We start from the raw sequence: 25762 nt of genomic DNA, 5'->3' as shown, positions 1-25762 counted from the left end.
ATGGGGAGTTTCAGGAGGCGACGGAGAAACTGATTCTGCAATGTCTCCAGCGATGTTAAATTGGACCCAGGGGCCCAGAGCGGGGCAGCATAGCAGAGGGTGGAAACCACTTTTGCGTGGTATACCTGCAATGCAGAGGGGATGTGGGAGGCTCCGTCAGCCGCAAAAAATTGGAGTAGAGCATAAAGTATTGTTTTCCCTTTGTTTAGTAAATACTGTATCTGTGGCTTCCAGCTTAGGTTGTAGTGAAAAAAGACTCCCAGGTATTTAAATTTGAAAACCTGTTCTAATTGGACTCCATCTAACTTCCAGCTGTAAGTTTTCCGAGACCTGGTAAAGACCAGGACTTTAGATTTCCCATGATTAATTGTCAGATGGTTGAGTTTGCAATAAGCCGCAAAAATCTTTAGAGCTCTGCATAAACCGACTCTAGAGTAGGAAAGGATCGCTGCATCATCGGCGTATAGGAGCAAAGGGCAGCGAAAATCGGCTAGGCGGGGGGCATGAATGTTGGCTTGAGACTCATTCAGAAAGAGCTTCATATCACTAATAAACAGGTTGAAGAGGAGTGGAGCCAAAATGCAGCCTTGGCGCACACCTCTATTTATTGGGACCTCGTTGGATAGGTTTCCCGCAGGTGTGAGTCTCACTCTAGCCGACGACCCGTGGTGTAATTGGGTTATAAGCCATAACAGTCTTCTATCTATGCCCCATCTCTCTAGTTTCTTCCATAGACAGTTTCTTGGGATACTGTCGAAGGCGGCCTTTAGGTCTATGAAAGCGACGCATAGGCGCCCCCGCCTCGGGGCAGAATATTTTCTGGCAAGATGATACATAATTACCATATGGTCAGAGGTCGAGTAATTGTTCCTAAAGCCCGCTTGCTCATGGCCAATCAGATTTGAGTCGTTTGCCCAATGAGACAGCTTAGACAGCAAAAATTTTGCATAGATTTTCCCGATGATAGACAAAAGGCTGATGTTCCGATAGTTCTCCGGGTCAGCAGGGGGACCCTTTTTATGGACTGGCACGATCACGGCCTCCTTCCATGACCTAGGGATAAGCCCCGTAGAATTAATTGCGTCAAAGACTTTGGCCAGAATTTCAGCCCACCACCTCGGTTGCGCAACAATAGCCTCAGCAGGGACTAGATCCGGCCCGGGGGCTTTGCCCGTTTTCAGATCTAATATCAAGTCCATTATCAGGTCTGGGTCGGTAGAGGGCCACAAAGGTAGATGGTCGGCTCGGAATTCCGTGGATGAGTTGGATTCCTCTGCCAAGGAGAAATATTTACTCAAGAATTTTTCCCATGTGGGCGCAGGGATAATCGTCAGTGGGTACTTCCTTCCTCTTATGTTTATCAGAGCCCAAAATTCCTGTGGTCTGCGGGATCTAGAGGCCGCTATCAAGGCTCGCCAACGCTTTTGATGCCACTCGCGTTTGGCTAGCTTTAAAGTCTGTTTGTATGCTCTTTTGGCTTGTAAATAGGAGGATGGTAGAGCTTGGGCATTAGAGTTTTTGTATTCATTATAGATGGAACGAAGAAGGGATCTTGCTTGTTTGCAAGAGGTGTTAAACCAAGGGGCCCCAGCACTGCAATGCGCCACTTTCGCCTTTTGAGGAGGTGATGTAAAAAAAGTGGTAAGGTTTGTTGTAAGAAGGTTAAAAAGTTTCAAAACCGAATTGGAATCTTGTAAATCAGTAGTTATTTGAGGTAGATAGGCAGTGATTTCCCTATGGAAAACACAGCACATTGGATGGCAGGAGTTAAGACTTCCTCTGCCCAGCTGTTACAGGAGAAACCAATCCATGAAGTGCCTGGTTCAGGTGATGTAGGATCCAAAGTGTTTTGACTTCAAGATCTTATTTTAGACCTAGTTCATGTGGCTCAGATAATGTTGGCTGGAGGGGGGTGGTTCTGCTCAAACAAGTTGGGATCCAGCCCAAGCCAGTGCCTCATAGGAACTTTATGAGTGCATAACACTATGCTTGTACAGCTCCCATTTATTTTGGCGAATGTACAGGAAAAGAAAATGGCTCTTTGTCTTGTTTGCAGAGCATTCATTCTGCATGCTGTTTTCTGTCATGTCTGCAGACCCAAGGCAGGGATGTCTTTGTATAGCTTGATCAAGGAGGGGGTTCAAACTGCACTGGCAGGTGGCTTTTCATAACACGTGTGTGGGAAGCTGTTCCTCCTGAGAGCATCTCCTACACCCATCTTCCCTAGGCATGTTCAGGTGATATCAGTGCCCAGGAGAGGTCTCAGCAGCTCCTAATGGTTCACACACAGAGAAAATAGCTTTTACCATAGTACACTTGGCTGGATGGGTTTGGAAATTGTGCTTTTCCACCTCTTTTTTTCGTTTCCTACTTTCCCCATTCTAAAAAAAATGCTGCAGCTTGGATTCTTAGAATAGATGTAGCCAATATTCCCTTGCATTCTTCATCATCTGTAATCTTATGAAGGACTTGAAATTGGTAGAGCATATTCTTCTGCATGTTTGTTTGGTGTTTTTTTTTTTTACTGTTCTGGACTGCTGGACATGTCAATGGAAAATCCTCTATAAGACATCTGGAATACACCAGGATCCATAAGCTTCTGGGGATGAAATATGTTGCTTGTTCCCCCTCTTCTGCAGAGGTTTCCGACTTTGCGAGTCCCAACCTAAGCATATAGTGATCTGTCCATGGCACTTAAATTAAAGCAGATTCTCCTGCCCACAAATACTCTTTCAGTTATAAAACTTCAAGTCAGATTGAAATTGTATCTGTTTTTGTTTTTACAGCACCCAATTACCATGTATAGTTTATCAGTAAAACTATGAATTAGAAAAGTTTGGTTTTATATCTTTGTGATTTAAATCTAGAGCAGTGGTTTTATTTGCCTTGTTGACTCCTTGTTATAGAACGCAGTGCTGTCACCCAGCAACCTTGACTTTTTAGGCTTTTAGCTTCGCAGAAGACTTTTCTTTGGCAATTTTAAAGCCTACCCTAGGCATGCGTGTCTGCTGTCTTCTGGGCTGAGGATAAGCAAGTGTTGATTTTGCTTTGTCGTAGTGTTTGAGAACCCTTTGTTGTCCTAGCAGAGAAGAAATAGTTAAGGTTGTGTGTAATGTGTATTTCTTAAACTGGAACTTCTTATACAGAAACCCAGTTTTCACCAAGCAGACACGTTGTGGAATTGAATCATGGCTTGGCCCTGAGATGTTTAGAGTCCGTATCCTCCGGCATAATCTTCCATATTGAGGAGTCTTGTACATAATAACGAAAGAGCAGTCTGTTGTTGCTGCTGCAGTAGCAGCAGTAACAACAACAATCTGACTGGGTTGCCCCAGCCAGTCTGGGTGGATAATACAGTGGTGCCTCGCAAGACGAAATTAATCCGTTCCACGAGTCTCTTCGTCTTGCAGTTTTTTCGTCTTGCGAAGCACGGCTATTAGCGGCTTAGGGGCTTTAAGAAAAAGGAAACAAACTCGCAAGAACTCGCAAGACGTTTTGTCTTGCAAAGCAAGCCCATAGGGAAATTCGTCTTGTGGAACGACTCAAAAAACAGAAAACTCTTTCATCTTGCGTGTTTTTCATCTTGTGAGGCATTCGTCTTGCGAGGTACCACTGTAATCTCCAGAAACGGAATAGGGATGGTGGATAGGGCATGCCTAAATTTAGTAAAACCTGGAAATGGTTCTTAGTAGAAGTCTAAATGAACCATCTTGGTGAAGCATAAAGCACTTATTTATAATTTATTATTAGCAGCAAAAAAAAATTATTGCTGAACAGCAAAATCTAAAGGTTCACTTTATATGTAAGAACAATTGAGGGATTTGAAGGTAGCTGAAATGAATACTCTGACAAATCTGCTATATTATTTAGAGGGGAAGATCAATTGCAATCTTGTGTAGAGATTGCTATCCTGTCTGAACAAAATCCCAGGATAATTTACAAATAGATGGGTATTCTTCATCACATTTGGGAAACCTTGATGTCGATGCCTTCCTTTTTGACTTGTAATGATGTGATTGATGTTGGCAGCTTTTAATATTTGTCATGAAGTTTATCTATTACAGCCACATGCATATAAGTCCTGTCCCAACTTTTTGGCTATTTGTTTTGTATGGTTGTTTCTAAGCATTTTGTTTGTGGTCGTTGCAGATAAGACCTATTAAGCACTACTATGCTTGTATTTATACTTTATTTATTTACTTACTGCTATTTCGTTCCTAACCTTGCAAGTACATGCAGAAAATACTACAAAAGTTGTGTGATGTATTCTAGATTTGTGTGATTTGTGTTTTTGTTTGATTTTTCTAAATTATTCCAAGTTACATATATTTTATTACAGTAGCTCAGTGTCAGAAAAACCCATTTGCATCAACACAATCAGAGGAAGTTGGCTTGGTATAAAAGGCTAACAATTGAAAATGTGAAACAGAAATATATGTGGGCTGAAGAATTGCATGAAAATGAAGAAATAAAAATAAGTGGTTCATTTTTAAGATAATGCATTAACAATAGTAGAAACCCCTAGACTGATCAGCTGTGATGATGTGATGTAATGAGATGCTTAGTTAACATGCTATTTGTTGAAAGATGTTATGAAGCGATGCCATCCCAAAATGTTGTCAGTTTGCAATAGGGGTTCTCTTATAGTGTTTACTTTGGGAAACATGCTACTTAAATAATTTGTTTCCAAAACACTGTGTGTATTGCAGAGAGACATCATCATCTTGTATTGTTTGACCCATACCTTAAGATCTAGAAGGGCTTCCTTATTTAGTGCCTGCCAGTAAAGGCAATTAGACTGATGTGGGTTGATAATTGGACCTTCTGATGGTGGTTCTGAAGTTATGGAGAACAAATACAAAGAGCCTGAAGGCACCATTTCTCTCAGTATTTAAGAAGGCTTTAAAAGCCTATATTTTTTCAAAAGCTTTTGATTAGGGTGGGTATGCCTAATTTATTTTATCCTGATTTTGATAATTTTAATATTTATTACAGTCATACCTCGGGTTACAGACACTTCAGGTTGCGTTTTTTCAGGTTACGGACCCCCCGAAACCCAGAAGTACCAGAAGAGGTTACTTCTGGGTTTTGGCGGTCGCGCATGCGCTGACACGCCGCTGCGGGTTGTGAACGTGCATCCTGCATGGATCACATTTGCAACCCGAGCATCCACTGTACTGACTGTTAAAAGGTTGCATGAAATGGATTTGTATTTTAAAATATTGTAAGCCACTTTATTGAGGATTTTCTCAAAAAGCTGGGTATAAATTCATTAAATTAAATTCAAGCTGGGGTGGAGTATATTATAGATGGCAAAGGGAAGAGTCCATACCTTTCCATTAAAGTGATTTCGAAAGACTAATGTCAGTAGTGCTGTTGAAAAATCTTCATAAAAGAGCAGCCTTTGACTATTTGTTGTGAGCATGGCAAGCCAGCAAAAGAAGCAGCTTTTTATCACAAACATTTAGCTGTCTATAAAATTCATTATTGGAGTTCCCTTCTTTAAAACCAAAACCCCAGCTGAAGGAGGGAGAAATACATATTTTGCATTATTGGAAGTAATTTAGCCTTCTTTCACCTCCTCTTTCTTTAATTTGAACTGCAGGGGTAATTAAAAACAACAACAAAAAACCACCAGTATTTGCTTTGTTTTTGTTTTTAAATTGTGGATCTGTTTGTCAACTTGGGCTCCTTTGGGAGGAAGGGCAAGATATAAATTCAGTAAATAAATAAAGCATTCTGCTGGATCACAGTGGCCAAATATTGGCCTGCACCAGCACCTCCACCCTTCCTTGTATCCTTAATCTAATTCTACTCATTTAGTTAGTTAGTTTTGTTTGTTTGTTTGTTTGATTAATATACCACCCTTTTTTATATGATCCCAGGGCAGTTCACAGACTAAAATACAGGATAAAAACATGAAAATAAATAAAACAAAACAGCAACACAATACCTACCTCCCATAGACACATTTTAAATGCTGTAGAATATAAATAAGCCAAAGGCCTTTTTGAAGAGGATTGTTTTTACTGGGCACCTAAAAATATATAATGAAGGTGCCAGACGAACCTCCCTGGGGAGAACATTCCACAAAGGGAAGCCACTGCAAAAAAGGCCTGTTCTCGTGTTGCCCCCCTCCAGACCTCAAATGGAGGAGGCACACAAAGAAGGGCCTCCAATGATGAACGCTGTGTCTGGGACGGGTTTCTATGGGGAGAGACGGTACTTAAGGTATTGCGGTCCTGAACCATTTAAGGATTTATAGGTCAAAACCAGCACTTTCAATCGGGCCCAGAAACTAATTGGCAGCCAATGCAGTCGGTGCAATATGCTCAGATTGTCTTGTCACTGTGATCAACCTGGCTGCTGCATTGTGCACTAGCTGAAGCTTTTGAACCCTCTTCAGAGGCAGCCCTACTTATAATGTGTTGCAGTAATCCAACCTAGAAGTTACCAGAGCATAGATAACAGAAGTTCGGCTATCCAGGTCCAGATAGGGATGCAGCTGGGACACCAGCCGAAGCTGATGGAAGGCTCTCTGAACCACTGAGGCCACCTGTTCCTCAAGTGACAGCAGAGGATCCAGGAGTACCCCCAAGCTATATGCCTGCTCCTTCAGAGGGAATGTAACCCCATCTAGAGCAGGCAACCTCCCTGCCATCTGGTCTGAGGAACCACCCACCAACAGCACTTCAATCTTATCTGGGTTGAGCTTCAATTGTTGGCTCTCATCCAGTCCCTTACCAAGGCAAGACATCAGTTCAGCACATCCACTGCTTTACCCACAGGTGTAAGGAGTAATAGAGTTGTGTGTCATCAACATATTGCTGACAGCCCACTGGGGTCTGGATGACCTCACTCAGCATTTTCATGTAAATGTTAAATAGCATCGGGGATAAATTTGAGCCCTGAGAAACTCCACACTGAAGGCTCCACAGAGTTGAAAAGCACTCCCCAAGTATTACCCTCTGGGAGCGACCATCCAAGTAGGACTGAAACTATGCAGTGGTTGTGTACTTAACAGTACAACAGACAACTGTACAGTATTTTGTTTTAACACCCATTATTATAGCATCCCATTTAAATATACTAAATATATTACAAGTAGATGAATGGTTTAATAAGTAAGCTATGGATTGGTTTGTAAGTGAAAGAGACTGCATGAAAGCACAGAGAAAATAAACATGTTCAGATGTGTTCATCATAGTTTACTTCCAAAGAATTATTCCCAGAGAGTTGGGACTTAGCACTTAAATAAAACAGCTCACTTACCTATAATCTTTTCCTGTTTTCCCCCCTGCTTAGGAATGACCTAGAGGCCTTAAATACATTTCTGCATCCTTTGGGCTCTACAATCGAGAGAAGCTCCCTGAAAGCACTACTCATTAATGTTAAAAGGAAACTACCTCAGCACACGGAAGGAAAGGTGGAAAGACTTGCAATAAAAACAAAACAGTTTTTCTGAATAATGTGTACTTGCAAAGTCTCCAGGAAACAAATTTCCATATTTTTTTTCAGTATTAAGATGGGAAACTCAAACGGATTTGACTGACGGGCTCTGTCAAACCAAGAAGCTGTTAGATCTGCTGATGTGAAGGCTCAGTGGTTCTTCAAAGAAAGACGTCTCTGTTAACAGTCACTGTTGAACAGTGATTTTGCTCATCCCCTCCTAATACTATTTGAAGCAGTTTCTAACTATTATATTACTTTGAAAAAAATCAAGTTCCTTCAGTGTAAATTAATGTTAACGTCAGGTGTCAAAAATGTGTTGGCAGGAAAACTGCAACAGATTGTTTTGGTTTTTTTGTTTTGTTTTGCCCCCTGCTTTGAAATTGTATCTTGAGTGCACACAATAGAATGCTAAGTGGAAAATAAAGTATTTTTAAAAAACTATCATAGCTAGCTTTTACAATTATAGTTTGTAATAGCAGCAGTGCTGCATTTGAACACTGAATAATACAAAGACAGTAAACCTGCTGCCTTTCTCACTGCTGACACAAATTACCTATCTTTTTTGTTTTTGAAATGCCTCCTATGAAAATTATGTGCATACTCTACTACTGCTACACATAGATCTATTTCTAAGGGAGCAATTCAAGAGGAGGGATTGTTAATTCAAGGAACCTTTGGTCAAGTACTTCCTTATGTATTGCTGCAGTGCACAAGAAAGTAAAATGGACTACAAGCGGCGCTTTTTGCTTGGCGGGTCCAAGCAAAAGGTGCAGCAACACCAGCAGTATCAAGTGCCAGAACTAGGCAAGACTCTGAGTACACCTTTAGCATCTCCAGCCACAACATCCCCTCTGATTTCTCCGGCTGCTGCTGGCGGCTGCAACCATGCGACTCCAATTGCAGACATCCAGCAGGGAATCTCCAAATATCTGGATGCACTCAATGTATTTTGCCGTGCAAGCGCGTTCCTTACAGATCTTTTCAGCAGTGTATTTCGGAACTCGCACTATTCTAAGGCAGCTATGCAACTGAAAGACGTGCAGGAACATGTCATGGAAGCAGCAAGTCGACTCACAGCAGCAATAAAACCAGAAATAGCAAAAATGCTCATGGAACTGAGTGCTGGAGCAGCGAACTTTAAAGATCAAAAGGAATTCAGCCTACAGGACATTGAGGTGAGTTAACACTGATATCACTGATTTTCTGTCCACCTCCTTAAATTGCCTGGTATCTGCAATACCTGCAGAGAAGGTTTAAGCCAGGGATAGGGAACATGTGGTCCTCCCAGATGCTGTTGGACTCCACTTCCTGTCAGCTTCAGTGAGCACAGCCAGTGGACAAATACAGTGGTACCTCTGGTTGCGGATAGGATTCGTTCCGGAGGTCCGGTCGGATCCCAAGGTTTCTGCAACCCAAGGACTGCTTCTTCACATGCACGTGTGGCGAAACCCAGTAAAATACTTCCAGTTTGCCACGCATGCATCCCGAAGTTTATGTAACCAGAGGGTTAGGTAAACAGAGGTTCAACTGTATTATAGATGTCCAACCGGAGGAGCCCATTCCATTTTTGTGCTGTTTTAGTGAAGATAGAAAAAGTATTAATTCTACATCTGCACCTGACTTATTGTCTGCCTGGTGCCTTAAAATGACAGTGACAGCCTTATATTTTTAAAACCAAAAATTGAATTGATATGCCATATTGCAATATCTTATCTAATAATCTGAGAAAAAAATCCTCATATACACAAGAGAAGCAGCCGTTTAAATGTACAGTGTTTTGTGGAATCTTAAACACAACTGTGGACTAGAGTCCACTTCATCAGATGACTGGAGTGTGATCTTTTGTTGGCAAGGTATACACACACATAGGTGTAAAGAAAAATGTAAACAGTAAGTTCAGAGGGAAATAAAGTATTTGAGAATTACATTACAGCTTAAATGTATATAAAATAAGCACAGGTACCGTTCAAAAACCACTATTGATTATTGTGTTCTGATTGGAAAGCCTTTATTGAAGAGTGGTGTAAAAACCCATTTAACCGATATCTAATCTTTGAAGCACCATGGTGAGTATAGCTAAATGTAACTATGGTACTGCAGAGTCCATTCATTTAATGGATAGCTTAGGCATTCAAAGGAGCAATGAGTTTAAAAATACAAGCATGGAGATTCAGGAACATGACACACTTTTGGAGGCTTACGGAATCCAGTGTATTCCTGAATGCCCTTGGGAAGTTTCTAGTTAGCATGGCTGGCTTTGTCCTATGCTGTTTGATATCTATATGAAGCCATTGGGGAAATCCATCTGGGAATTTGGAATAGAGTGCTTTCAGTATGCTGTGTTTCTCCTAATCAGGTGAGGTAGTGGAAGTGCTGAGCTGTTGTCTAGAATTTGCAATTGAGTGTTAATAAGCTGCAGCTCAGTCCCAACAAGAAAGAGGTGTTGTGGGTATGTGGGGTTTTTTGGTTCAGGGCGGGTGTGTGTGTGCGGATTCAACCTGTTATTGATAGAGTCATAATCCTCTAGAAGAGTAGGGTGCCAGGATGCCTTTGGAGGCAGCCTTTGAAAACTGCCTAGAAGCAACAGTCAGCTCAGAATACAGCTGCTAGGAATTTAATTGGGGAAGATCATTCCAATCATATCTGCAAAGTTTTAGAAGGGGATCACTTGCTACATGTCCACTTCTGAGCCAAATTTAGGGCGCTAGTGTTTCGTTTTAAAGCCCCAAACAGTTTGAACCTAGATATCTCAGAGCACTTTCTCCCATATCAGCCGACTTGTGCTCTGGCTGATGTGTTTTGAAAAAGGATTTTGTGTTTTTAAGAAAGTGAGCTTAGCTGAATTATCCAGTAAGATTGCCATTGTTAGCTACATCTTGAGGGGTTTTGTGTGTGTGTTCCTGTCACATCGTCTTGCCTTTAAGTATTTCTGCAGTAAGTAAAAAAGACAGGTGTCACTTTATTTTGGTTGCATAGCTGCAGTTGCTTGTGTCACATGTGCTACTTTGCCATCTGTACAGGACATGCATAAGTAGTCAGATGCAGGACATTCTTTTGGCTCAACTAAATATACATACAAGTTTTTCCACCTGATGGTGGGCTTTTGCTGTTAGAGAACATTGTAGAGTTCACTAACAGCTTCTTGTCTGAATGGGGTTTTGAATATGGGTCTTCAGCACTCCTTTTTTTTTTTTATAAAATTTTTATTGGTTTTACAACATTTTTAAGAAAAACAAACAAACATTAAAAATGACAAACATACACGTATAGTTTCAAACATATTTTCATAAACCTCTTTTCTTGGACTTCCCCATACCCCCCCTCTCTGCATCCCAATGTCCGTAGTTCAACTAGCAACTCCCAATTGTTACTTTCCAATCTCTATCCTCTTAGTCCTCTTTTATAATCTAACCTTATATCCCTGTACCCCTTTGTTTCTGGTAACCACGGCATTTTAGCATTCATTAAGTTTATAGTAGTCCTTAAGATAACTTTTAAATTTTCTCCATTCTTCTTCCACCGTCTCTTTTCGTTGGTCACGGATTCTGCCTGTCATCTCGGCCAGTGTCATATAGTCCATCACTTTCATCTGCCATTCTTCCAAAGTGGGTAAATCTTGTGTCTTCCAATATTTTGCGATGAGTATTCTTGCTGCTGTTGTGGCATACATGAAAAAAGCTCTATCTTTCTTTGTCACCAATTGGCCGACAATGCCCAAGAGAAAGGCCTCTGGTTTTTTAGGGAATGTACATTTAAGTACCTTTTTCATTTCATTATAGATCATCTCCCAGAAGGCCTTAATCTTCGGGCATGTCCACCAAAGGTGATAAAAGGTACCTTCAGTCTCTTTACACTTCCAACATTTGTTATCAGGCAAATGATAGATTTTTGCCAGCTTGACTGGGGTCATGTACCACCTGTATACCATTTTCATAATGTTTTCCTTTAAGGCGTTACATGCCGTAAATTTTATACCGGTGTTCCATAACCAATCCCAGTCAGCTGACATAATATTATGTCCAACATCCTGAGCCCACTTAATCATTGCCGATTTAACTGTTTCATCCTGTGTATTCCATTTCAACAACAAGTTGTACATTCTAGATAAATTCTTAGTGTTGGGTTCTAACAGTTCAGTTTCTAATTTTGATTTTTCCACCTGGAAACCGACTTTCCTGTCCTGTTTAAAAAATTCCATTATTTGGCGGTATTGGAACCAATTTTCTACTTTATGCTTCAATTTCTCCTGACTTTGTAGTTTGAACTTATCTCCATCCTGTTCTAAGATTTCCCAATACTTCGGCCATCCGACCTCCATATTGAGTTTCTTCACTGCTTTAGCCTCCACTGGCGACACCCATCTAGGGGTTTTGTTTTCTAGTAGATCTTTATATCTTATCCAGACATTAAACAATGCTTTTCTGACAATGTGATTTTTAAAGGCACTGTTAACTTTACCATACCAAAGATATGCATGCCAACCAAAAGCGTTATTGAAACCTTCCAGATCCAAGATGTCCGTGTTCTCGAGGAGCATCCATTCTTTGAGCCAGCAAAAAGCTGCTGCCTCATAGTACGATTTTAGGTCCGGCAGGGCAAAACCCCCTCTTTCCTTAACATCTGTCAATATTTTAAATTTAATTCGGGGCTTTTTGCCCTGCCAGACAAATTTCGAGATATCTTTGTGCCACCTCTTAAAACATTCCATCTTATCAATAATCTGCAAGGTCTGAAACAAAAATAACATTCTAGGCAATACCTTCATTTTAATTACTGCAATTCGGCCTAACATTGACAGTTTCAAATTTGACCATATTTCTAAATCTTTTTTAATTTCTGACCAGCATTTTTCATAGTTGTCCTTATACAAATTCTGATTCTTAGATGTTAAGTAAACCCCTAGGTATTTAACCTTCTTGACCACAGTCAAACCTGTTTCCTCTTGAAATTTCTCCTTTTCCATATCTGTTAGGTTTTTCCCTAAAACTTTGGTTTTTTGCTTGTTCAACTTAAATCCAGCTACCTGGCCAAACTGTTGTATTATTTCTAAAGCCCTTTTCGTACTAGTGTTTGGCTCTTGCAAAGTCAATACTAGGTCATCTGCGAACGCTCTTAACTTATAATGTTTGGCTCCGACCTGCACACCTTTGACCTGCTGGTCATTTCTTATCATATTCAGCAACACCTCCAGAACTGAAATAAAAAGTAATGGGGAAATCGGGCACCCCTGTCGTGTTCCTTTTTCTATCTTAAGCTCCTCAGTCACAACATTGTTTACAATCAGTTTAGCTTTTTGTTCAGAGTATATTGCAGCCATACCATTCTCAAAGCCCTGACCTACCCCCATCCCATGAAGATTCTTCCTCATAAAACTCCAAGAGATATTATCAAAGGCCTTCTCCGCATCCACAAAGATCAATACTGCCTTGGTGTTTATATTCACCTCTAACTTCTCCAAAATATCTATTACATTCCTTACATTGTCTGCTAGATGTCTTTTAGGGAGAAAGCCTGCTTGGTCTTTATGAATCTTCTCCATCAAAACTCTTTTAAATCTTTTTGCCAAAATGTCTGCAAAAATTTTGTAATCCACATTAAGCAGGGATATTGGGCGGTAGTTCTTGAGTTGGGTCTTTTCAGTCTCTGACTTTGGTATGAGTGAAATATATGCCTCTTTCCACGATTCAGGTGCCTTTTTTCCCTCAAGGATCTCGTTACAAACTTCTCTTAGTGGTTGAGTCAACCATTCCTTCAGCGATTTGTAGTATCTGGAAGTCAGTCCATCTGGTCCTGGAGATTTGCCCAGTTGCATATTCTGAATGGCAGCCTCTATCTCTTGTTCTGAGATTCTCTGGTTCAAGTCCATCTTACTTTGATGAGAGATGTTTTGTAGTCCATATTTTCCGAGGAATTTGTCTATATCTTCTTCATTTTGCGGGCCTTGGGTGTAGAGTTTTTTGAAATAGCTTAGAAAGCAATTTCTAATTTCATTGGGTTTGGATATGTTCCTTCCATCCACCTCCAGGCTTGTAACTGTATTTAGTTTCTGCCTTTTCTTCAATTGCCATGCCAAAAGTTTGCCACATTTATTTGCTGATTCAAAAGTCTTTTGCTTCATTTGCCTTATCTTCCATTCAATCTCTTGGTTCATCAATTCCATATATTGTGTTTGGTATAATTTGATCTCTCTTAAAATGTCCTGAGACTTTGGTTTTGTTCTTAATTTCCTCTCTCCTTCCTTTATCATTTCCAGAATCTTCTCTTTTTTCTCATTTTGCTTTTTCCTCTTTATTGAGTTCTGTTGAATCAAAAATCCTCTCATCACCGCTTTACTTGCGTCCCAGATCACTCTTTTCTCCACGTCGGTCCTCAAATTTATTTCAAAATAGTCTTTTAGGGTCTTTTGGGCCTTCGTGAGAATCTCCTTATCTCGAAAGAGGGTGTCATTCATTCTCCATCTAAATTGACCAGTTGTTGTGAGTTTCATCTCCATCTTCACGGCGTTATGGTCGGAGCAAGTTTTTGGGCAGATTTCCACTTTCTTAATCTTCGGAGCCATTCCACTAGTAACCCAGATTTGATCAATTCTGGTCCAGGTCATCATTGCTTGGGAGAAAAAGGTTCCCTCTCTCTCCAGAGGGTTCCTTGTTCTCCAAATATCTATCAAGTCCATATTTTCAGTCATTTCGAAAAAAGTCTTAGGGAGTCTCCCTTCTTTGGTGACTGTAAGTCTTTGTGCCTTGTCCATATTAGTGGAGACCACGCCATTCATGTCTCCCATAATTATCATATTGTAGTCCAGATAGTCCATCAGAGTTTCATGAAGTCTCTTAAAGAAGTCGGATTTGCCTTCATTTGGTGCATAAATTCCAACAACTAGGAATTTTTCTCCTTGTACTTGTATCTCCACAGCCAAATATCTCCCTTGTTCATCTTTGAATATCATTTTTGGAGCCCATTTCTCCTTCACATATATTACAACTCCTCTCTTCTTAACTTTGTCTGATGAAATAAATTCTTGTCCTAGCCTTTTATTTGAAAGTAATCTCCTGTGGGCTCTGGTTATGTGAGTTTCTTGTAAGCATATCAAGTCCAATTGTTCTCTATTCAATATATGAAATACTTGTCTTCTCTTCAAAGGCCCATTGAGCCCATTACAATTCCAACTGAGGAATTGCAGAGCCATCTTGTTATTTTTCTAAGGCTCCTCCAACAGCTCCAAGTTGTTGCTCTTCTTCTGATGGTAGTGGGTCTTCAGCACTCCGGTCATCACATTGACACACTCATTTCTCAACTAGAGAGAAGTGATAAACACTGTTAAAAGCAGTTTTTGTCCTGGTAAGCCTCTGTTGTTTCTTAGGGTGTATTTCAATGTGGCATGAGGCAGAAGTATCTCATTTGTACTCACGTGTATCACAACATTTCCATGACTTGTCCAAAGCCTGGAGATGTGTATGTTTTTCTTTCCGTCCCTGTCTCCACCCCCCTGGAGGGGGAAAGTAGTGTTGCAAAATACGGGGAGACGTGCATCTTGCAGCTTTGAATGACAATCACGAGTGCAAGTCATTCATGCTTCTGACCTGCATGATGTCTAAAGCTGCCCCCAAGAGTGTTCACCCACTTCCCTATTATTTTCTCTTGGTAGCATGTTGTAAGCAAGATGATGACATTCAAAAGCCCTTACAGGGTTGTCTTTTTAAATTGGGGCTGCATGACATGTTATAAAATTTTCAGGTACACAGTATCAATACTGCCTGTTCCCAGAATGCACAGCACAAAGTTTGAGGCAAGCACTATACCAGTATGCTGCAGGAATCCAGGCCCCAGGATACATCCATTGCTTACATATGGAGCCAAAAATGTATGTGAACACACATGTGTCACAATTCAGATTGTGTAACAGATAATAAAATTGACCCTGAGATGGAAAAGAAGCAGAGAGAATTTCATCCTAGTTCTATATTGTTACATTATAAAACACTCAATTGACACTTTAGCTGGTGTCCACAAATCTGCTTTGTTCAGCAGCACAGGAACACAGAAATCTGCCTGGTACTGAGTCAGACCATTGCATTTAGCTCAGTATTCTACTACTGAGAGCAGCTTCCCAACATTTTAGACAGGGGAGACTCCTAGCCCTACACCCCTGCCCCTGAGTTCTTGCTTGTGCTACAGTTTGGTGGAGGTGAGAAGCAGCAGCAATTTCTTCCATTTGTTGATTATGTTATCCAGGCTTTTGTGTAAATGTGAGAACAACTCCCTTCACCTGTGTTAGGTGTGGATGGTGAGCACAGAGGCTGGCTCTTAAGCCATACCAGTCTACACCACCGCTGCCAAACCCCCCCCCCCTTTAGTTATAATGTTTTAGAAAGGGAACCAACACAGTAGATTTGTATTTGTATCACTTTTTAGAGTTGTACTTTCTGCAATCTTGCAAAATAGTCTGCAGTACTGCAAAATGTGTTCTTGCTGTTTGCCTTAACCAGTGGCCCCCAGAAGAAAGGAGCTTTTCTGTTGGAGTGTGCTCTGGAGTCTCATCAGTTTCAACTTTTAAAATAAGCTTTACTAATAATTTGAGACAAGTAGCCCTTGGCCTAAATAAACTGAATTCTGTAAGAACCCAGAATCAGAGTGTCATTCTTTCCATAAGAATCATATTGACAGGCTTAACCATTGCAATTTTTTTTTACGTATGTGTGTGTGTGTATGCTAGCTGAATACTTCTTAAAATAAGGAAACTGCACTGGAGAGGCCAGTCGGCATACCTAAACTGTTCAGTTTAAACTTTGTACAAAGAGGGGAAATGATCGAATCATAAAGGAATGTTGAAGGGAGACTAGATGGAATGGGCAGGGAGGGGGAGCCACTACCACCAGCAGTTCTGCTTAAGTAGAATTAGCTGTTAGCATTTTGACAAACTTAGCCAGTAAATGAATTTATTAAAAGGGGAAACGTATTCTAAAAAGAAGTCGTATATCTATTTGCCTTATTAAAATACTTATTTAAATTTATTTAAAGCATTTTTATCCCCCTCTTCAGCTGAAACAGGCTGCAGAGCAAGTTACAGTTATCAGTGATAATACAGTCTCTGTCCTTGGGTATACAATCTAAAAGGCACAAAAGGAAAAGGAATTGGTAGGGGTGGGGAAACAAGCTCTTAGTTACAGAGAACTGTAATTTACTGGTCTTTTAGATGGAAGGGGCCGTGGAGGCCCATGTCTCCCTCTCTTATAACCTGACTGAACGGCTGCTTGTGCATGCTACATACTCCAAAAATGAGGCAAGCAAATGTACTTTACTGCAGTTATTGTGTCTAGTGCATTTAACCACAGAATCCTCAAAATACTGGGTTGTAGCCAACTAAGTTCTACTCAGAGTAGACCCATTGAAATTAATGAACATGACTAACTTAGTTCATTGTGTGGGAGGAGTGGCAACTCAGTTAGATCCCTCAATATGCCACACAGGATGGAGCCTTCAGTGTAAGTAACCAGTGCTTCATTTTGTGCTTTTATTAATTTTTAGATTAGATGTAGGGTAATAATGTATTTGTATGAATGTCAATCAGATATTTTCACATGGGAAAAGTTGGTTCAAACACCAGAACACACTTACAAATAACTGAATGGAAGAATATCCTTTTGTTTTTGTTTTTTCATTTTCATAGGTACTTGGACGATGTTTCTTGACAGTGATGCAGGTTCATTTTCAGTTTTTATCCCAAGCATTGCAGAAGGTCCAACCAGTGGCTCATTCATGTTTTACGGAAGCTGTAGCTCAGGAAAGAAAGAATTCTAATATGGCTGAGACATCCAGTGCAAGTCCCACAATTGAGCTAGAAGAAGCTGTGCGGTCATGGAGAGGAGCGGCTGAGGTAAAGATGTAATTGTTGTGTTGCTGGATCTGGTCAACAGTCCAAAATTCAGTGTTCTGTCTCCACCCAGGTGCTGCTAGGTAGCTCCCAAGCATAGCCTATTCATTTATATTTCATAAGAAATGTATACTGCTTGATTGTAAGAAAAAACCTCAAAGCAGCTTTAAAAAAAACTCAAGGGTTACATAAAGTGGTAACATACATTTAGTTCTGGCAAAGTGGCTTTACAGTACTTTTCATAGTGGTGGTAACTTGCAGCTTGTGTGTTGGTAATCTTTTGGTTTTTAAAACTACCAAAAGACAGAAGAATTCTACAGAAAATCAGGCCTTTGGCCACAGAATGATAAGCTAGAGGTTCCAGCAAGCCACCATGAGGTTGGGAGTACAATGTACTCCATAAAGGCAAGTGGTATCTCTAGCTGCATTAGGGAATGCGCATATATTGGTTGAATTTTGTACATTCTCTTACTTTCATGCATAATTCCCAGCTTACACTCATCTTAACATTTATATGTATTTTTAATGTGTTGGTATCTGTAATTATTTGTTAATTTAATTAAAGTAATCCACACACACAAAGTTCTCCCTCCCACCTTGACAGTAGTGCTGGCTACCATAATGAGGGTTTGTTAACGAGTTTGTTTAAAAGATTGCAGTCCCCCTGCTGTATCTCCCCCTGCAATGAAAAATCAGTCATACAAATCTGATGATTAAATTGAGAAGTTTAACTAAATTCTGAAGCTAGATTAAATAACCCACTTCCCTTCCTGTTTGCTTTCACCATAGTGACCGTGGGGCTCAAAAGTTTATTTTGCCACTTTTGAGCCACTGCTATTTTGTCTTATCCATTTTTGTGTCCTCTTTGAAGGCCACATCACGGCTACGAGAAAGGGGTTGTGATGGCTGTTTGGCTGGAATCGAGGTCCAGCAACTCTTCTGCTCCCAGAGTGTGGCAATTCCTGAGCACCAGCTGAAAGAATTGAACTTGAAAATAGACAGTGCTTTGCAGGTTAGTTATATCTTTATATCACCATTTGGGTGAGTATGGAATAAAATATGTAGGGCAGTCTGAGGACTTAAGTAGGGTTGCTGCTGAGCAAGTCCTTTTTAATGAGAGCTTCTGTGCCAACAGCAGAGACTGCTGACATTCTGGAAGCTTTAGCTGCCCCCTCAGTTAAGGGAGGGTGTGATTGATCATGGGGAAGATGTTATTTTCTCTTTTAGGTTAGCAAGGTTTTGTGATGATATTGGATGGTGGTTGTTTTGAATTCAGGTATGTGATGCATTAAACATATATCTATTTAATATCAGGCATATAAAGCTGCATTGGAAAGTTTGGGTCACTGTGAATATGCGATGAAGGCTGGCTTCCACTTGAACCCAAAATCTATTGAAGCCAGTTTGCAGGTAAACACCCTCCCCCAATCTTTTTCCAGCAAAGATGTTTACTGTAGATAAAGCTGAATTGCTTGCATATGGATTTCTCCCTGACACATTGCTTTGGTGTTCTGTCTCAAAAGGGGTGTTGCAGTGATGCTGAAGCCCAGCAGACTGGCCGGAGACAGACCCCTTCTCAACCCATTCAGTGTGAGCTCCCCACAGTTCCTGTTCAGATAGGTGCCCACTTCCTAAAAGGAATATCCTTTAATGAGTCGGCGGCAGATAACCTGAAGCTCAAAACGGTAAGTACCCCAAATCTGTATCAAACCCAGTAATATTTTCTTTGTTGGTAGCAAGCTCCGTGTTGATAGATTATATGCAAAGCAAGCATTTTAAACCTTGTCCCACTTTAGCAAGTTTATTCAGTAAATATTTAGTGTTTTGGTATTTAAAAGATACTGGATTGCAAGCGAAACTGTGTTCCAAAAGTTAATGGTCACATTCAGCCAATTGTAGCCCTTCTGGCTGAAGGGACTAACAGCCCTGGTGATGCATCTTTTCTGCTTTGTTTCTTGTTTCCTTAACGCTTACTGGAAGCATTCTCCAAAAGTTAGAGGCAGTTTTCTTAAATGCTCCTCCTTCCCCTCCACATGCTGGCTTGTTTTGTGTACAGTGGTACCTCTGGTTGCGAACGGGATCCGTTCCGGAGGCCCGTTCGCAACATGAAAAGAGCGCAACCCGCAGCGCTTCTGTGCATGCGCGTAATGTCATTTTGCGTTTCTGTGCACACGTGAGCGGCGAAACCCAGAAGTAGCCCTTTCTGGTACTTCCGGGTCGCTGCTGGATGTAACCTGAAAGAACGTAACCTGAAGCGGACATAACATGAGGTATGACTGTATACATGTTGACTCTGCTTGTCATGAAGTGCCTCCTCACTTCTGTCTGAAGAGGTGAAGAGAGACAGAAGACAGATCCTCACGTATGGCCACAACCAAGAGCAAAGTCTCTCCTTGCAAAGTTCCAAGCTGCTGTAACTATGATGATGATGTTGGCACAGTCTTGCTGCACTGGAGTTACCTGTTCCAGAGCATCTAGTTCTTTGTCAGCCACATTTTTTTGCAGTGTATGGAATGGATTGGCCTGGTTTAGTATGGAAAGAAATCGGCTTGAAAGAAAAGTGGCTTGAAAAAAGGGAACTGTGATTCATGATAGAGGATTTGGGCCACTATTTGGTGCAAGAGGTTTCCTGCAAAGATATGTTTTGAACCTTCAGCATGGTGAATTGTTTCATAAAAAGTTAGCTTCAAATAGGATTGTCCTAATTTTGTATCTTTTGCATCACATCTGGATAATTTTTTTAATTATTTTTTTTTACTATCATTTTATCCCTCTTTTCAGACAGTTGTCTTCCAAAATGACTTATATTGGTTTTAAAAACAGCTGGGATATCTTATTGGGCTTACAAAGGCACACTCAATGGAAGGGAAGTGAAGAGATAGTGTAGGAGGGAGGCCAGTTCTTTAAGGCCAGAAGGAAGTGGGTGAGCTATTTATAATCCAGCTGGGGCCAGGATGACCTTCCCCTGTTCTTCTTCTCTTGAATAGCAGTTGGTGACTCTTGTTCCTTTGGCCGATGGTTGGGACCAGAGTGTCCTTTCCATTTGCTTCTGCAGTCCCAGGACAATTGGCAGCGAGACCCGGAGATTTTGTCTGGCAGGGAGGAAGACACAAACTTTTTCTCCACACTGGATGAGACCAGGCTACTCTCCCCCTTATAATGATGTCCTTTCTGGGAGTTGCGGAGAAGCAACCTCCCAAGGGCCTAGGCCAATGGCAGTGGCCAGAGTGTGTTACCTTCAACTCTGAAATTCTTGAGCAAGGTGGTAGTTGGGTTAAGACTTTATTTGGTTCTCATATGAAGTTTTTAAAATACACATACGTATTTTAACACTGTGAACATCTAAGCCTCCATTCTCCAATATGTGGCACGTACCATCCATATTTGAAAATCCATACATCCTATGAAGTGGACAATAAACCATGAAAACCTATTCTATAATTAAAAAAAAAACAGAGTGCCACAGCACTCTTTGTAATAATAGATCTGATAACCCCCGCCTCTCTTCTTCAGCAGCCTCCCCTTTTATGATCATTCCACATATTCTCATGCTACTTCTAATAAGCCATTGGAACCCCAGCCCTGGTTGCTGTGTGTTTCCTCCTGAATTCAGGGAATCTACACAGATATAGTGTGAAACAGAAACATCACCATTGGAATGAGGGTGCTGGTGACCACTGGAAACAGCAGGCACAGGGGAAAGTGTTGGGCTTGGACCATCATAATTTGAACACTGATTTAAGTAATAACTGCAGTCATTGGTATTTATGTAAGGTGTTTATATATGGCTTAATTACCAAAGTGCCTGCATGCATGGTGGGGGGAGTGGGGAAAGGGTATCATGACTTGCTTGCTTCCTGCATAGCAATCTTGTTTTGTGTTCTTGTTTTTGCAGCACACGATGATACAACTAATTAAAGAAGCTGGCTGCCATAATGGAGTGACCCCAAGGGATGACTCTCCTGTGACTGAAGTGCTGAACCAAGTTTGCCCTTCTACATGGCGGGGCGCATGTAAAACAGCTGTACAGTTGTTGTTTGGCCAAGCTGGGCTGGTAAGTAGCCATGAGCGCACAAGTGTTGATTTTAGAATATTTAAATCGTTCTCTACAGCTCCAAGGATATCTCAGGGCAGCTTCCAAAATATTTGCCCAATATAATCTCGTTCAACCATAATTTAAGAAACAAAATAGTGTGTTTATCGATTTGGTGCCAAGATTGTTCAGGCAGTCTTTCCTGCCCTCATCCTTGGTCTTTTCTGGTGCTGCCAGGTAGTGAGTCTGTTTTGGTGCTCTGAGGCAAGGCAGTCGGGTCAAGCACCTGGAGCTCACTCAGCCCATTATGGTGAAGGGGGCATGTCTCCTTTGCTGGCAGCAGGTAGTTGCAAGGTGGCAGCTCCCATTGAGGACCTCTAGAGCCAGGTAATGGTACTGAGCAGTTGGAGCATACTCAGCTCATGGATGGAAACCATCTTCCTTTGCTAGCGGTTTCCAGGCAGAAGGTCTTCTGAGGCAAGGGAGTCAGGCTGAACAGCTATGTGAGGAGAGCAGGGGCGCGGACTTATAAAAAATATTGGGGGGGCCCGGGAAAGCTCATGAATAATAAATAAGCTCATGAATATGCAGATAAAGTGGCGCCGCCTCCTCGTGAGCGAATAGGGGAGAGCGTGCTGCGCCTATTAATCAGCTCCGAAGGAAATTGGGTGGAGCTTTTGCTCGGGAGGGAGGGCAGGAGGCATGCAGCCCGACCCTGTGCATTTTGGGCTGGGGGAGGGGCGGCGGTGGCGCTCTGCTGGAGGGGTGCCCGAGATTATTGGGGGGGCCGAGCCCCCCCCCCCAAACGAATTTTTGAGGGGGCTCGGGCCCCCTCAGGCCCCATGGAGTCGGCGCCTATGGAGGAGAGTAAAAAGAAGGGGACAGCTGACATACGGCAAATATAATTTAGTTCTGAAAAACATATGGGTCATCATCTATATGTTGGAACCTATAGCTGATAGTTGCAGTGTAGAGTGCTTTGTTTTGTATGCCAGTCAGTCACCTGTGTCCTTTTCCAGGATACCCCATTCCATACCCCCTCCTTCCCCATCTGTTTTCATCCTCCTAACGGTCAGTATCCCATGGCCACTGAGCACAACCAACTCACGTTGGGCATTTTTCATCCCCATCCCCAATAGGCTTTTGTACCTCTACAAACCTTGGGGTTTGCCCCACCCTCCTGATTCCTTCTACGTGTGCATGGATGGTGCAGATTTGGCTCCATACAGATCCACACTCAATATTTGTATATAAGATGATGCTGTTAATTGACCAGCTTCTCTGTGATCCCTTTTGTTTTGGGGAACTTACATTCCACAGAGTAAAATATTCCCAACCTGTGGGAATATTTGCCTGTGTGGAATCACATGAATCACTATCTCCATCTACCTTATCGCACAAGATCCTTGACTCCAATGAATAAGAGGCATTGCAAGGTTTGGGTAGTTTTTCTTTGTCTGCTCAGTCTCAAAGTAACTCTGGTCACTGTAACCAAGAGCTGAGTTGTTGTAGCAACTGGAGTGTTAGGTTTAGATTCAGAGGGGAAATGCCACTCAGAGCTCCTTGGAGGAAGGTATAACATAAGCAATAAAACAAGTGTTTGAGATTTGAAATTGTTGCCTTTGTGCAGAAGAAAATGAGAAGTACCAGTGCTTGGTTGAAAAGAAGGAATAAGTGCAAGTAGGGCCTTAGTTGTATTAGCGGGGGTAAGGGGTGGTTTGCCTCCAGGGATTGCAGTGTGTTCTTTTGCTGTCTTTCTGAGAAGAAATCCATGTTGATGGGAAGTCGAGGAATTGGCCCTCCAAATAGTGCTGCTGCTGCTGCTATTTTGTGGTCTTGTACTGTACAACAATTATTTCTTTTAAAATGGAATTTCCCATTTTGAAAACACTGCCTGTGCAGACTCTTAAGAAATCTGCTCTTGCCATCAGTCTTCTCATTCACATTTTTGATATGTGATGTTGGCCCAAGTCATGTGATAATGTGACTAGAGCAGGGACTTCAATTAGATGGACAGAAACTGCCACAGACTCCTCTTTTTTGCTGGATAGAAGCAGTGATATCTGCATGTTTATGTTCTACTTGCATTGCTTCTAATTTGGTGTACCGATGAGACATTATCTTCCGTTGTTTAGATTGTCCTCTAGGTGGGTGTTATGGAGGAAACATCTGTAAAGCCAGAACAATGGAAGTCGGGAGTCATTTCCCAGGCTGGGCGTGAGAAATGGCTGTACTGTGAGATTAGCTTGTTTAGATAAATGAAATACAAGGAGTTGGTAACGTGCTTCCTCATCCGTTGAAATGCTGTTGGCATATACTACAACGCCACTTAGAAATCCTGAATATTGAGTGGTATATAACTACCTGAAAATATGGAAAATAAATACCACTGATATATACACTCCCACAATTGAACTTTAAGATCTCAAGGCTTCATTGCGTATGGAGGAGAGCCTTTAAATGTATGGGCATTGTGCAGGCAGTGTTTCCACTAGATCATAGAATAGGACTTCTGAACTCGTCATTTCTCTATTGTTCTTTATGAGACCTCAGTCTCCCTGTCCTATGCTGATAGCAAGGAAGCTTTCCTTTTTAGAACATCCAAATTTTGCAGCACCTTAACTGTCCAGATAGAATGCAGGATAATCTTATTGTGAAAACTTGTTTTATAATCATAGGTAGTAAATTGAGAGGGTAGAACTATAAAATGGTTTACTAGATATCAAGTAGTTGCAGCCTCCCAAAAGGAGGACAAAAGGAAAGGCCCAGATCATGTGCAGCTGAAAAATCTTTAGATAAGCCTTCCTCTTTTTAGTTAACAGTGGCCTTTTCAGATGTTACACTGTAGGATTTATCAGAGTAAATGTGAAATGATTCTTCTACGCCCACGCACCCCAATTAAAATTCCCTACACGTGCCCCTCTTGCTTGCCTAGTGGTTGAATGCAGTAGACTGATGTCCAGCCCCTGTAGCAGTGGGGTGGTGCTTTCGCTAGTTTTAGGGAGTGACGTCTTACTCTATCGTTTACTGCTTTTTTCTTCTTGAATAGGTCGTTGTGGATACAGCACAGATTGAAAACAAAGAAGCATATGCACCGCAAATCAGTTTGGAAGGTTCCAGAATTGTGGTTCAAGTCCCATCAACATGGTAATTATGACTAACTACTTCGGAAAACTCGGGCAAGCTTTAAATAAACAAATAAATAGGGACATAAATTTTTGGTATGAAAGTGAGTGTTGTTGACAGGAGATTTGTTATTAAAAATTGTTTCCTTAGGTGCCTGAAAGAAGATCCTGCAACAATGTCTCTGCTGCAGAGAAGCCTGGATCCAGAGAAGACTTTGGGACTAGTGGATGTGCTTTATACTGCAGTGTTTGACCTAAATCGTTGGAAGGAGGGAAGGTAGGTATGATTTGTGCTGCACTCTTACCACATAAGGGTTATGCACAGATGAAATCTTATTCAGGAACACTCGGTCACATGTGACAAGAGAACTTGGCAATGACAAGTTTCAGCCAAGGCTACCAGGTCTTAATGTTGAAGGCTAAGTAGTGGGAATGTACTGGTAGCAGTACCTGGGCATGGCTGGGCATCTGCTGAAGCCACACTGCCTCAAGAGGACTGAGCTGGGGCACCTCACAGCCCCAGTGGGTAGATAGGAAGCTGCCATTTTGACATTCACACAATTCCCCAGAGTGACATATTGTTGGGCACTGTGGGAGCAAAAAAAAAGAGAGAGAGAGAGAGAGAGAGAGAGAGAGAGAGAAAGAGAGAGAAGCAGATTGCCACCACTGATAAGGCTGCAAAGGGGAGGCCTTGTGAGATTCAGATGGCACCAGGAACTGGATGGCACCCCACCTTACTTGTGGGTACAGAGCAAAGCTGCTGCAAAACTTTGTAATGGTGAAATGCTGCTTCTTGTTAGTATGTGCTCACAAAAAGCAGCTATAATGTGAGCAGAAGGCCAGAGCAAACCTGAGAAATTTGCCTTGTTATTAGACTGAGTAGGGCAAAGATGAGTAAACATAGTGCAGTTCTCTTTCCTTTTTAAAGGATAATTCCCTGACCACCTCTTTTTCAAAGGAAGGCAGACAGATCAGGGGAATTGGAAAATTTAGGCTGATCAGTGGCTGGAAATAGGTTACATCAGATTGCCAAATAAATTATAAGCACCTGGAGGAAAATGAGGTCAGTCCATACCTAGATCTCACATCTTAAGACTTGAGCTCAGATCTTAAGACTTGACCATCAGCATGTAGTGAGTTCAGTGGACTTTGATGCAAGCTCTTTATGTAATTGAGAAATGTGGCCTGTAAAATAATTGGTGAGACTAGATACACAACTTGCTTGAAAGGCAGCATCCAGTCATAAACTGGAAAGAGGCAATGTTAAACACCAGCAATTAC

The 25762-nt window shown here is 41.5% G+C and overlaps 1 protein-coding gene across 1 annotated transcript in view; it reads left to right on the top strand.

Annotated features, from left to right (window-relative positions):
• The window catches only part of GARRE1 (granule associated Rac and RHOG effector 1), a 61743-nt gene that overhangs the window by 23299 nt on the left and 12682 nt on the right, over window positions 1–25762 (top strand). Inside the window, exons 2-9 of the mRNA XM_083515175.1 lie at window positions 7306–8627; window positions 17120–17326; window positions 18195–18335; window positions 18638–18733; window positions 18847–19008; window positions 21219–21377; window positions 24406–24503; window positions 24633–24758. Coding sequence (XP_083371301.1) covers window positions 8145–8627; window positions 17120–17326; window positions 18195–18335; window positions 18638–18733; window positions 18847–19008; window positions 21219–21377; window positions 24406–24503; window positions 24633–24758 — 1472 coding nt within the window. The 5' untranslated portion in view covers window positions 7306–8144. The remainder of the gene's footprint in view (window positions 1–7305; window positions 8628–17119; window positions 17327–18194; window positions 18336–18637; window positions 18734–18846; window positions 19009–21218; window positions 21378–24405; window positions 24504–24632; window positions 24759–25762) is intronic.

The sequence above is a fragment of the Podarcis liolepis genome, assembly GCF_965112155.1.
Source record: "Podarcis liolepis genome assembly, chromosome: 7".
Classification (NCBI taxonomy): domain Eukaryota; kingdom Metazoa; phylum Chordata; class Lepidosauria; order Squamata; family Lacertidae; genus Podarcis; species Podarcis liolepis.
The sequence above is the reverse complement of the archived record's forward strand: the minus strand, read 5'-3'. Positions and strand labels throughout refer to the sequence as shown.